At 41.7% G+C, this 13,187-nt stretch overlaps 1 protein-coding gene across 2 annotated transcripts in view; it reads right to left on the reverse strand.

The window, feature by feature from the left end:
- Positions 1-272: 272 nt before the first annotated feature.
- Positions 273-13,187, reverse strand: part of NUCKS1 (nuclear casein kinase and cyclin dependent kinase substrate 1) — a 34,837-nt gene continuing 21,922 nt past the window's right edge. The window contains exons 4-7 of one of the 2 annotated variants that reach the window (XM_059145379.1): positions 10,190-10,245; positions 8,098-8,250; positions 7,108-7,254; positions 273-5,805 (exon numbers count right to left, since the gene is read on the reverse strand). In XM_059145379.1, coding sequence (XP_059001362.1) covers positions 5,606-5,805; positions 7,108-7,254; positions 8,098-8,250; positions 10,190-10,245 — 556 coding nt within the window. In that variant the 3' untranslated portion in view covers positions 273-5,605. Of the gene's footprint in view, positions 5,806-7,107; positions 7,258-8,097; positions 8,251-10,189; positions 10,246-13,187 lie in introns of both variants that reach the window. The other variant, XM_059145378.1, reaches the window with a different exon arrangement.

The raw sequence follows: 13,187 nt of genomic DNA on the forward strand, positions 1-13,187 counted from the left end.
GGGAGCCGGATGCGGGGCTCAGTCCCAGAACCCTGGGTTTATGACCTGAACCAAAGGCAGATGCTTAACGACTGAGCCACCCAGGGGCCCCAAGACATGCCTTTCTTGTCACCAACAACAGTGATAGTCACTGTTAGTTTCTAAAGAATTCATTCAGGAAGTAGTTTCCCCCCTAAAGTCAGGCTGGACTGGGAGCTGACAGGTCAAGGTCATCACTGTATCACGAGTGTGTTCGCTGGAGAGTGTTGTAAGAAGTACACAGAGCACACATCTGGGTTATAAAAGCCCTTTTATAAAGCCATTTTTAAACAAAACAAAAAAAAAAGTTTACAAAAGGAAAAAAAAAAAGATACAGAGAAAGAATAACTTGCTTCATATGTCCCAAAAAGAGAAAAAAAAAAAAAAATAAAGGGGACAATGCCAACATGCTCAACAATAAAGGGTTCTTTTTCTTATTTTTTTTTAATACAAAATACAAGCAAAGGATACACATACTCAAAACAGAGCTCAGGAGCAGACACGCAGTCCTGGAGACCCTTCAGTAAAAGAAAGCAGGAGTTTGTCTTTTCTTTGTCTATGCAGATACATACAGAGACTGGGATATGTAAAAATTAAGTGTCACAAAAGACCATCACACAAGTCTACCAATGCACGTTGCATCTATAATTCACGAACATGGTCAACAAAATCATGTTCACTTCAACCTCATTTCATTTAAATTAAAAAAATCGTTTAAATAAAGTGGTTACATTCAAACTTTAACTTCCTTAGTACCATGCTGCGTCTGTCAGCACCGTGAAGGTATCACAAGGATGCCCATCCCCCGGCGTCTGATCATGGACCTAGCAACACTGTAGTATTAAGAAAGGGATGCCCCCCCCCCCGTCTCAGCCCATGGACTAATTAAATACATTTAAACAGGTTCCTCTCTATAATCCTTCCTGCTCAGAACACAGAAGATTAAGAACTAAAATCAAGGAAGACTGGGAGTTTTAGAGATGGCCAAAACGAAGTCTGAAAGATGAATCAAGGCAAACAATCACTGAGAACTTGGCTGCTGCTTAACCTGGCAAGTCTTCAAGTCCTTCTTTAAATCTTGCTTGAATTAGGTGTATAAGGTTTGCTGCAACATGTTCATGGTAAACAAACTCTACTTAGAGCTCTTATTTACAAATCTTGTAACAAATACTTCTGGAGGAAAAGAAGAAAAGAGTTCACTAATTTCCCGAAGACAAGTTTACTGCCAGACATATGCAAACACACACTCACACTCACTCACACACACACACACACACACACACAATACTTCGGGGGGGGGGCGGTTTATACATGTTATTTAGAGCATAAGCTGAGTACTATACCCCTACACCCCATTGAAAAAAGAACAACCAAAAAAAAAATCCCAATTTTACCCTCCCCCCATAAATCTAGAAAACCCTCCCTTCACCCCTGATGTACAAAGTATATGCACAATGGTGGCATTCCACCAGCTCAGACAGATGTCATCAGCTCAGTTCCCCCCATTGGCATGGCAACAGGCAGGTTGACAGGACTTTTCCCAATAGTGGTTAATACACAGTCAGCACCACTGTGAATTTTGTGAATTAGGCTTTGAAAAAAGGTGTAACTTAGGGATTTGGGATTCAGAGAGTCCTTTTGTATCAAGTTTATCCCAAGATGAAGGGAGAATGGGTTGTAGATCGAAACGTGGCTATAGATACCTTGATGTCCCAATATTCAAACTAAGTCCCTTTTCTAATAAACCCAGCTCTATGCACAGAGAGGACAATTTTCTGACCCCAAGAGCAAACAGCTTGTTTTATCTTCTCTATCCTGTGGCAGGAAATGTCTATTAACTTGTTCTGCTGAAGTTATGTGACTGCCATGAAAGAGCTGAGCCCAGGTTTTGCTCTTCCCAAACTCCCAAGCGGACAGTTTTCTTCACTGTGCAGCTACTGGTGATGCAGGAACAGAAAGAACTGGTCAAATCCAACCCCCCACTCTTTAGAACAGCAACGATGGCCACATGATCTTTTATAAAAAGCTTCCCTTGTTGCTCCTGGTAAATTCTGCCCTCGCCTACCTACTACGCTCAAAGCATCTTCTAAACTGGTTTAAAGAAAAGCACCTCCTTCTCCCAACCAGTCAGCCAAAATCCACTTGATACTTGTAGGTTCATGGATAAAAGATTTTTTTTAAAGGCGTCAAGTTCAGTCTAGCGGACCATATTCACAAGTGTCAATTACTGGATTATAACCTCAAATTCCACCTTGATTTGTTACCTGTAAAAAAATGCTCTTTCAACTTGTGCCAAGGAGAAGTATGAACTGAGAACTGAAACGGAGCAAACCAATTACCGTGGCGGAGGGGGGGGGGGAGGAGGGGGGACAATATCCAAGCTCCTTGGTGGGAAATCAACTACTCTTCTTCCGGAGGGAAACACTCCCACCTTTACCTCCCTAAAGGGCACACCCATTAATTTCCCTTCAGGGATGCCATAGCGGGTGAGGCTATGAAAGGGAGAGATGTTTCAAGAAAGCAGAACAAACCCACTATGGCTGAAATTGATGTGCCTCCTGGGGGGCCGCTCCACGGATTCCAATCTGAGGTGGGGAGAGCTAAAAGCAGCAGCAAGTTATGGATTTAAGATCCAAGCTACGCATTTCTAGCGGGGGATGTTGGGGAGGGGACGTCTGGAAATACAGAATGGTAAGAATGTAGTGTCAGTCAGCATAGCTGCCGAGATCCATGTTCCAGAGGTAAACTGAAGAGCTAAGAGAAATCGGGTACCACAAATAAGCACCTTGCCAGTGAACATCCCACTTCCTGAGCACTGCAAACAAGACTGTGAGTGACGCTCTTGCCACTTCACCATAGGCACGCTAGAGGGAGAAACAGGAGTTGAGTCAAGGGTGGTGCCAATGGCCAGTCACTGTCAGCTTCTAGCTTGTGACCCGGTTCTGATGTCGCAATCAGTCAAGCCTGTCTATTGAGCACCTATTTCCAGTTGAGACACCACAGCTGTCCTCCTGCATGCTTGCATGATTGGAGGGGAAGACCCTAGTGTTTTCAGTCATCAATAAAAAGTGGAGAAAACAAAGGTCATTCAGAGCCTGTCTCACTTGGGGACACAGATCCTTCTGTCTAGTCCATTAGAAATATAGAAGACATTTTTCAATCTCATGAATTAATTTTTTAAAAAAGGGATCGCAACCAAATGCACAAGTCACCTAGAAGACAAGATTACCTCTAAAGAATGAGCGTATATCACGGAGATGTTAGTGCAGATTAACATATTAGAGACCAAGTTACATAAAATACCGAGGCTAAAGTTTTAAAAGACCCCCGACCCCCCATCTTCACGAAACATAATCTAAGAAAAGTCCAAATGTTACTAGGAATGTAGGACTTAAAAGTTACAAACCCCTAAAAACAGAAGTGCATGGTGGAAACACTGAGAGGTCTTTTGTTACTAGATGAACGCGAACCTTCTTGTTAAAATTGGATACCCGAAAACCCACTAAAGCAAATAGAATAATCTTCATCCCCCTCATTACAAAGTTCACGACTCTAAAGTTAACCATCATGAAAGATAATAATCCAACTGAAACATACGTTCAAGTTTCGCATTTTTGGCCAAGTACTAAAGTCTCCAAATTCATTCTCTAACACACACAAGTGTGCAACAGTGAAATGACTCTGCCACTGGGTGTTATTTTTAAAAAGTCACAGAGGAAGGACAGTCTTTAAAGTGTCTTAAAAATCAGAGTAAAAATATTCCTTAAATAACCTTTTGTCCTAGGAACATCTGCAAGAAAGCCACGTGGTCTGAGAGAAAAACATGCTCTAACATAAAAGACAGAAAGAAAACCGCTTAAGATACCGAAGCAGCACACCTACATAAGAAGGCAAAGGTTAAATTTCACTATTTTTTTTTTTTTCAACATATTAGCACACTAAGCCCCCTAACCCTTGCTCCCATGAGCTCGTGGTTATCAGGATATGGAGGATCAAACCTACAGAACTATCTCCTGATTACTTTCGTAAGGCATGGACAGTCTGTTCTCAGCGGCACATGGGCTCCTAACTACATGGTCTCCCTGGCCTGGAGCCCCTGAAACTTCTGCTTTAAGCAAGGCGAGCAGTAAAGCAGGAGCACAAGGAGAGGGACAAAAGCAAACTGAAGGGTGTGGGAGTGGCCTTTACCACACTCCCTCTTAGTCAAGCACAGAACGTGAAGGAAGCAGAGAGAGGCTGGGGGAAATCATGTTCCAGAGCAGAGCTGGCGGGCTCTGGGGATGGGGTATGCAGTGGGACCCTAGTAGGAGCAGGAAGCGGAGATGCACTGCATGTGTCTACAAGGAAGTGGGAGGGTAGGTATGTGAAAAGAAAAGTGTTCTATCCCCAAATAAAAACAGAGCATGGTTCATGGGATCGGAATGCACATTTTTGGCATAAAAGAATTTCAATTTTCTGTTTTCATAAAGGAAAAATCTCAAGTCTTTGTGATTGAGTTTCACATTAATTGGTACTTTATTTGCTTAAAACCTAAACATTGTCAGTTAAGAAGAAATCCACTCTGGTGTATAGATCTTGCTGTTTAAATCCTAAAGGTTTTTTTCTTTTCTTTTCTTTTCTTTTCTTTTTTTTTTTTTGATCCTTGGTAATTTTATCCAAGAAACAGAATAGATACATATATACTTAAAAACATGAACCATTAGAGAATGAAATAGGAAATCAAGACTGATTTAAGTTTTGGTGGCCCTTGCCTTTTTTTTTTTTTTTTTTTTTTTTTTGTTCTTTTAAAGTTCCTGAAAGACTGTAGCAGGATAAAAGGATCACTGGCTCCGGGTCTCTTTGAGATAACAAGTGATGAAATTTACAAAAAAACCCCAAAAAACAAAAAACAAAACATCCCCCCCAAAAACCACACCCTCAAACAAGGTCAGGTAACACCATGCCCTGCCTTGCCCCCAAGATAAAAAATAGGAATACTTTTAGTAACAATTCAGAATTCATCTTTATGTCCTACCTGCCCCATCAGTGGGAAGTTTAACATCATGATTTTTTAGACATCTATACTTATGTATATAGACATATAAACTTGTATTAGATGACAGCTGATTTTTTTTAAGTCCAGGTAGAGAGAGAAGCAATCATTTTTAACTAAAACCCTTCTATGTTTTTTGATTACGGTTCATTTTCTACCATTTAGCAAAAAAGCAAAATTTCCGTAGTGTTCATCTCAAATCTTATTGCTTTACAACTGTGGTATACCTTCCATTAAAAATAAAAAGGTAAAGCCGTCAATCCAGTGATTATTCTGACATGGCTTTCATTGGGAAGCGGTGGGAAAGATGGGTGATGGCGAAGAGAGGACCAACAGACAAAAAGGTAAATTAAACTTACAATGGTTTTCTTAAAAAAAGAGAGAGAGAATGTTATTTTCAAGAAAAGGAAAAAAGCACTGAAAGCCCATGAGTCAAGCCATAGCCAAAACCATGTTCTATCTTAAGTAGGTTTTCTTTTTTTCCCCCTTTTTCTTTTTTCTTTTTTTTTTCTCTTTTTTTTTAATAAAATCTCTCCCCAAACCATCATCACTTTTTTAATCCTCCCCAGACTGGGCTTCATCTTCGGACCCTTCGTCCCCTGATTTCTCAGGTGGAGGGCTTGCCGAGGGCTTCTTTTCTGGAGGGCTCTCTGGTTCCTCGTCTTCTTCTTTGGGAGAAGGAGTCTTTTCCTTTGATGCCTTTGAAGCTGTAGGGCGCCCCACCTTCCCTTTGCCTTTCACAGGGCTTGGCGTCACTGGGAGAAGAAAAATACCAACATGGGGAAGAGAAGAAAAGATATTAAAAAAAAAAAAAATCAGCTACAAAACAAAACTTTAAGAACTAAATGTATAGGGGCACCTGGGTGGCTCAGTGGGTTAAGCCTCTGCCTTTGGCTCAGGTCATGATCTCGGTCCTGGGATCGAGCCACACATCGGGCTCTCTGCTCAGTAGGGAGCCTGCTTCCCCCCTCTCTGCCTGCTTCTAGGTCTACTTGTGATCTTTCTCTGTCAAATAAATAAATAAAATCTTAAAAAAAAAAAAAAAAAGAATTAAATCTGTAAGGACCACAGCCCAGCTGACTACACATCAAGGGGGGGCACTGGTTCCCGATCACTCTTGCCAACACTCTTGGTGCTGTGTTAGCAGTGATGTTTATAATAAAGAAACAGGATGCTACAGAAACTGCATACTATCCTTAGTGGTTTGTGAACACAGGTTGTTTATGATAAAACTCAGGTTTAACAAGCAGGTCAAAAAAAAAAAAAAGCGGCTCAAAAAGCATGGATACAACAACGTGAGTAGAAACTGAAGTCATCAGATTTTTCAAAACTTTTCTTCCAAGGATTTGTCATTTACTTATTTATTTATTTTTAAAGTAAACTCTAGCCCAACACGGGGCTCGAACTCACAACCGAGATCGAGAGTCACATGCTCTACCACTGAGCCAGTCAGGTGCCCTCCTCAAGTCACTTTTGACAACCCTGTGATTCCCAGCCGTAAGAAATAACGAGTGAAAAATGTAAAAAATCACCAGTTCTATCTGTCAGAAAAAAAAAAAACAAAGCAAATGTAGCTTTCGGATTTCAAGCTGTGACTAGGAGACTGGCAGCACTCACAACGGCTCCAAGAAAATGAATCCAAGCTGACAAGTGTGGTTTTATTCTAGTACAAAGGATGGGGTAAGGATCACATCGGAGGCCTGAAATCTGTGATTACGGGTGTGCATTTTCCCCATTTCAGGTTTTTCCTAGTTGCTGGGGTTGTGATATGGGCAGGAAAAAGCACAGGCACAGCTCTACTATTGGAGTGTTTCTACCACAGGGCGACGGGTTGCTGCAAACCCTGTGCTGCACCGCCAGACTCTTGCAGGGGCCACTGGCCTTCCTAACAAGTAAGACATCCCTCCCAGTGTGGAAGACGGGATCCTTGCAGAATTCTTATTCTTGTGAGGCGTGTGGTCAATGCCGAGGCCTAATGAAGGATTTCTGTAGAGAAAGTTTACTGCTCCTTGAAATGTTTCAAAGCAGCCATTTAACTGTACTTGTAGACAACTCACCTGTGGCCTTTAGCCGGGGTTTGGGCATTTTCTTTTCTTTTCTCTCAGGTTTGGACTTCTTGACCATCTTTTTGTTTTTCTTTTTTGAACTGCCATAGTCACTATCATCATCATCTTCCATTAGGAAATCTTCATCACTGCCGGAATCTTCTGAGAGGAAAGAAGAAGTTCAACGTCCAACTTAATGTATACATCCTTCCAAGGGAATGAAGGGAGACAGCGCTAAGCATGACGGGAGGATGGGATCTGGGAGTCAAACACTCTCAGATTCTGGGGGCAGCTGGGCCGCCAGTCTGGCTGGAGTCCTCACCAGCCCTACATGTAGGACGGGGCTTAGCGCCCGCATACACACACACACACACACACACACACACACACGTTGCAGAACTGACTTGTTTAAAGAGTCGGTCGAAAACAGGAAGAGATAAAACTTAATATGAATAAAAACTGAAGATATCACCGAATATTTTTTTTTTAATCAAACAACTTTTGGTAGTTCCCTCATTCCCCTATAGTACTGGGGAGACCAGGAAAATCAAACAGAACCCATTTAGTGTCTTTGGTCCAACTATGAATAAATGAAACGAGAAAGCTAAAGACAAAGCAAAAACCATACATTTATTAATCTGAGTAACGTGTGAAACACCTAAATTCTGCTATTAACACTTTGTTGTTGTTGTTGGGGGAGGAGGTCTACCCCTTTGGCTCCGAAGCCAAAATACAAATCTTCATCACAACACCCACCATGTAACTGTTACTCTAACAATTGCTGGTTTAGTAGTTGAGCTCAAGCGATGGACATCAAAATCAAGAGAATCCCTGAGGCTCTTAAAATATCAACCAGTATCAAAAAGAGCCATCTCTGCTGATAGCAAATACCGAATTTAAGGGGCTGGCTGTCACGTCTGTCAGCCACAAGAATGCAGAAGTAGTCAAGGTCACGGTCACAGACTCTGGTCCCCACCCAAGTACCAAGCCAGCGGCACGTACTCTCCTGGAATGGCGTCTCGTCTTCTTCCTCTTGTTCTTCTTCGCTGCCTACATCTTCCATGAGCATTTCTCTCTGCTTGGAAGCTGCTTTAGAGGCTGCCTGCCGTTGCTGGCGTACATTTTTATGATCTTCTTTTTCATCTTCACTGTCCTCTGTAATATCAAAGTTACAATGCAGCGATCAAGGAGTTGTGCGTTTATCGGACAGCTGACTAGAAAAGCCAGTATGAGACAGAACCTGCAGCTTCATTTCATTCAAATGGGGTAAAGTCTATCCTTAAAAATGCCTACAAAATATACAAAAGAGGAGCTAAAATACAAAGAATGAACTTGAGAAAGATTATGTCCTCATTATTGCACAGAAAAATAGCGTAGGCATGGAGTTTTAAGTAGTCATGAAGCTGATTTAGGTGTGAATATATGCTTCCTGTAATGTATTTTAAACTTAAATCACTGTGTTGCCCTAAAATTATCAATTACATTTCAATCTATATTCACGGTTTTTAGAAACTAAAGCCAGAATTTTTGGAGAGCGAGAATGCACGTGTGGGGGGGTGGGGCAGGTGGGGAGCACAGGGGTGGGGTGGGGGGTGGGTGGAGGCAGGGAAGGGCAGAGACGCCATCTAAAGCAGGTTCCACCCAGACTCAGGGACCCTGATCTCAAGATCCTGAGATCATGACCTGAGTCGAAAGCTTAATTAGCTGAGCCACCCAGGTGCCCCTAGAAAAATATTTTTATTTTTATTTATTTATCTTAAAGATTTTGTTTATTTATTTGACAGACAGAGATCACAAGTAGGCAGAGAGGCAGGCAGTTAGAGAGGGGGAAGCAGGCTCTCTGCTAAGCAGAGAGCCCGATGCGGGGCTCAATCCCAGGACCCCAGGATCATGACCTGAGCTGAAGGCAGAGGCTTTAACCCCCTGAGCCACCCAGGCGCCCCTAGAAAAATATTTTTAAATAGAAGAGGGGAAGACTGTCTTCCGATGATACTGTTCTAAGTTACAAAACACGTTTCTTTACAATTTAGGCAGGCAGGTTAACAGGCTAGAAAAGGAATGAAAGCAAACAGCTCAGTGGCGTGAATTCAGTGGAACTCTGTCTACCCCTCCATGTATCGGCTCATAACAGTGATCTCATTTAAAGGGGGACGCAGGACACAAAACCAGGGGAGTGCAGGTCAAAACGAAAATAAACCCTCAGTACTGAGAAGAGTTAAATTCAGAAATAGAAATACCAACAAGCAATCAGGATTTAACATTTTATTTGCCATGGAGTCTCTATTAATTCTTTTGAATTTAAATGCTTACCAAGAAAGCTTTCTCTGCGGCTACTGTTTCGAAGGACTACTTGCCAGCTGGAACAGGGAAGGGTGAAACTAGCCTTTGCTTGCTCTTTACCCCAGAGTTCATCTCCACCCCCTCCCCACTTTAGAGTGCTACATCACTTTGTATTTTATATGCTCTTTCAAATCAGTTTAGTTTGATGTCTGTTAATTGTTCACATAAATTTTTTTTTAAGATTTTATTTATTCATTTGAGAGAGAGACAGAGACAGAGATGGAGAGAGAGAAAGCACAAGCAGGGGGAGAGGCAGAGGGAGAGGGAGAAGCAGAACCAGACTTCCCATTGAGCTGGGAGCCCAACATGGGGCCCGATCCCAGGACCTGGAGATCACGACCCAAGCCAAAGGCAGACGCCCAACCATCTTAGCCACCCAGGCGGCCCACTTAAATGGTTTTTCATGTTAATTATGCAGGAGAATCATCTGTAAATATTTTTAGTATATGTGCTGCCGAAGCGAGCGCTCATCTGTAAATATTTTTAAACAATAAAGCCCCAGTGTCCCACTGAGACCTACTAAATCAGAAATCTTGGGGTGGGACAGAGTGTGTAAGCCTGTTAAGAAAAACCCTTACAGGAGACTGCAGTAAGCCACCAGCATTTCAAAGTTCTTTGCTCTTCAAAAATTGAAAGCGGTTCGCCATGCCAGTATTTACAGCAGTGCCCGGCATTATTATGAAACCACTTATTAAAACATCCAATGAACGAAGACATAGATCAATGACGTATTACATTAATAACTGTTTACTACCTGCTGAGTGAGAATCGTCCTTCTTGGTTTTCACATCTTTTTCTTCGGAGTCCTCGCTAGAAAGGGAAAGACGGGAAAAGTTTAAAAGTCTTAGATCAAAATCTAAGTGAACACAGATCCCCAGTGTCTTTAACAGGTAAAGAACACCTCTTCTGTAGATGAAATATTCAAACAGATGCTGAGGACTGAAACTGCTTCCATTATTTCCCTAACTTGACAGGGATGCTAATGATTAAGCACAATTTTATCTACTTTTGGAAAATACTGCTTCCAAAGACCCAAAGGAAAAAAAGAAGGTATCTCAAACATGGGCTGAAAATGTCTCACCTGTGGATAAAGCCTGGTTCACAACACCACTTTCTTTTTTAAGGTTTTATTTATTTATTTGACACAGAGAGAGAGAGAGAGAGAGAAAACACAAGCAGGGGGAGTGGCACGCAGAGGGAGAGGGAGAGGCAGGCTTCCCGCTGAGCAGGGAGCCTGATGCGGGGCTCGATCCCAAGACTTCGGGATCATGACCACAGCCAGAGGCAGATGCTTAACCGACTGAGCCACCCAGGCACCCCTCACAGGAACATTTAGTAATAAAAAAAACCTCTCTGTTGTCAGAGGCGGAGTATAAAAATACAAAAAGTAAATTACACAATGTGTGAATAGTGCGAGAAAGTAGACAATTAAAAGGATAGCGCCAATGGGAAAAACACCTAGAACATGTAAGGGCCCATTCAGCCAGAGCAGCCCCACCCCGGTTGAACTGCCATTTTGCTGTAAAGCTTAAATTCACCTTGCCCCCCAGGGGAACTTATTTAAATGCAAGTCCGGGAAACCAGTCCCAGGTAACAATGTCCACGTACAAGGGTGGGTCAGGCCAGGTGGAGGTATTCAATCAGTGGGGGCGCATACTGACTCCTAGCTACCAAGGAGTATGGGCCCCCGCCCTTTGGGAGCCTTTTGGCGCCAATCCTAACCAAGGTGTGATAGGTTGGTTCAAATGTCTACTAGGGTAAATTGTAATTCAGTTGGTCACCTAGCGTCACTGTGGAGTTTCCTGTGTGTGCTGCAATCTCACTGGCCACCTGTGGCCACATGGCCTTTGCTCTATAAAAGTTAGTCTGGAAAGCAGGGAGGGGTCGTCCTCTCTGGAGGGGTGACCCCGACCGGTCTGTTTGCCTGTCGGTAGGATTCCTGATGCTTGGTGCGAAATAAAGCTTTGCTTGACCTTCGCTTTGTATCAGTCTCGCTCCTTTAATCACAGATCCATTATTGGGGGACCCAACAAACACAATTATTAAAGGAAATTGGAGTGCAATTATATAAATTACAATAGCCTTAAAAATTTATCTGAAACAAAATGAAAATAAATCAACTAACTATCTCCTTATATTTCTTGCCTCCAATATTTCTAGTATATAAGAAACACCAACACACAGACCTGCCCTGTACCATGGAGAAAATAAAAGTCAGCTCAAGATCACTGCAAAGTAAAATAATAAAAGAAGGTGCTTCAAAGGCGCCTCAGTTGGTTAAGCATCTGCCTCTGGCTCAGGTCATGATCCCAGGGCCCTAGGATCAAGCCCCGCATCAGGCTCCCTGCTGGGTGGGGAACCTGCTTCTCCCTCTCCCTCTGCCTGCCACTCCCCCCCGCTTGTGCTCCCTCTCTGTGTCACATAAATAAATAAAATCCTTAAAAAAAATAAGAAGGTGCTTTAAAGGTCAATGGAAAGTTTTATAGAACAGTTTTTTAAAGGCACTTTATGTTCTCACAAATCTTAACTCAAGAATCTGGGTTCTAGTGTCCTTTGCCATTAATTACTTGTATGATCTCAAGCAAATCACTTGGTACTCTTCAGTGCTAAAATTTTATGATTCAATGAGAAATTCCAACAAACAAAAACAGAAACACTCATATGTAAAAACTGCCTTCACAGCTTTTCAAACAGCAAGACTTGTAAATCTCTTTTGGTATTTCCTGTAATCTAGACCACACTCAAATGACAAACTACCAAACCCAAGATTCCTGAACAAAGAGAAAAACCAAAGATATTTTACTAAACAATCTAAGACACACTGTAATTCTGAAACTTGGGGCTGTTCCAGATGTTTTCATGCAAAATAAGCACTTAATTCACAAGTCACAATGCCGAAGAACTATTATGTTCTCTAGTTCTCTTATTATTGGGTTTATAGAGACCATTACTCCTTGAGTCCCATTACAATAAAGTCAAGTAAAAGCTGAACTTTTAAGTAGAGACCAATAAAAAAACTCAACAAGGGTTTGATGGAAGAAACTATACAAGGCAGTTAACACAAATGGCAATAAAAACTGTATTTCAAAGACTCTTGACATTTAGGAAAGAAAAATAAAACCAAATGATTAGAACAAGGAAAAGTTTAGGCTAGATATTCATTATATTGTTGAGACACTGTAACAGGTAACAGGGGACAGAGATTCATTCCTAAGAGAAAATATAAAAAATGAATATAATAAAAAAGAATCGAAGTTGGGCTGCTATATAAAACTGGATTAGAGAAATACATTACAAACCATGGCAGACTTGTCTCCCCACAGCACAATTTTGTCTTATTTTTCCTCAAAACCACGTTTCTGAAATTTTCCAGGAAAGAAAATATTGGTGGTAAATACTGTTATTTCTACAAATTTAGCATCCTGTGAATTCAAAAATGGAAAGATTTCTGTGTGGGGCTTTGTAAGATTTTAGTACTTGAAGTAAGTATCTTGGAAGAACTGGTAAGATTTCATTTCTTTGAACAGTATTATTTGGAAGTAGTATCGCCTAATGATTCAAACGTGGACTTTGGAATCCAACAGACATGGTTCCCAAACCTGTTGGTCCATTTGTAGGGTAACCCTGGATAAATCACTAAACCTTCCTCTAAGCTATTACCGTAATAAAGGTGTTATGAGAATTAAATGATAATAAATACAGGTTAGCCCTTAGTAGAGACTGGCAGAGAATCATAAACGGTAGCGATCATC

Source organism: Mustela lutreola, chromosome 14 (genome assembly GCF_030435805.1).
Source record: "Mustela lutreola isolate mMusLut2 chromosome 14, mMusLut2.pri, whole genome shotgun sequence".
NCBI lineage: Eukaryota > Metazoa > Chordata > Mammalia > Carnivora > Mustelidae > Mustela > Mustela lutreola.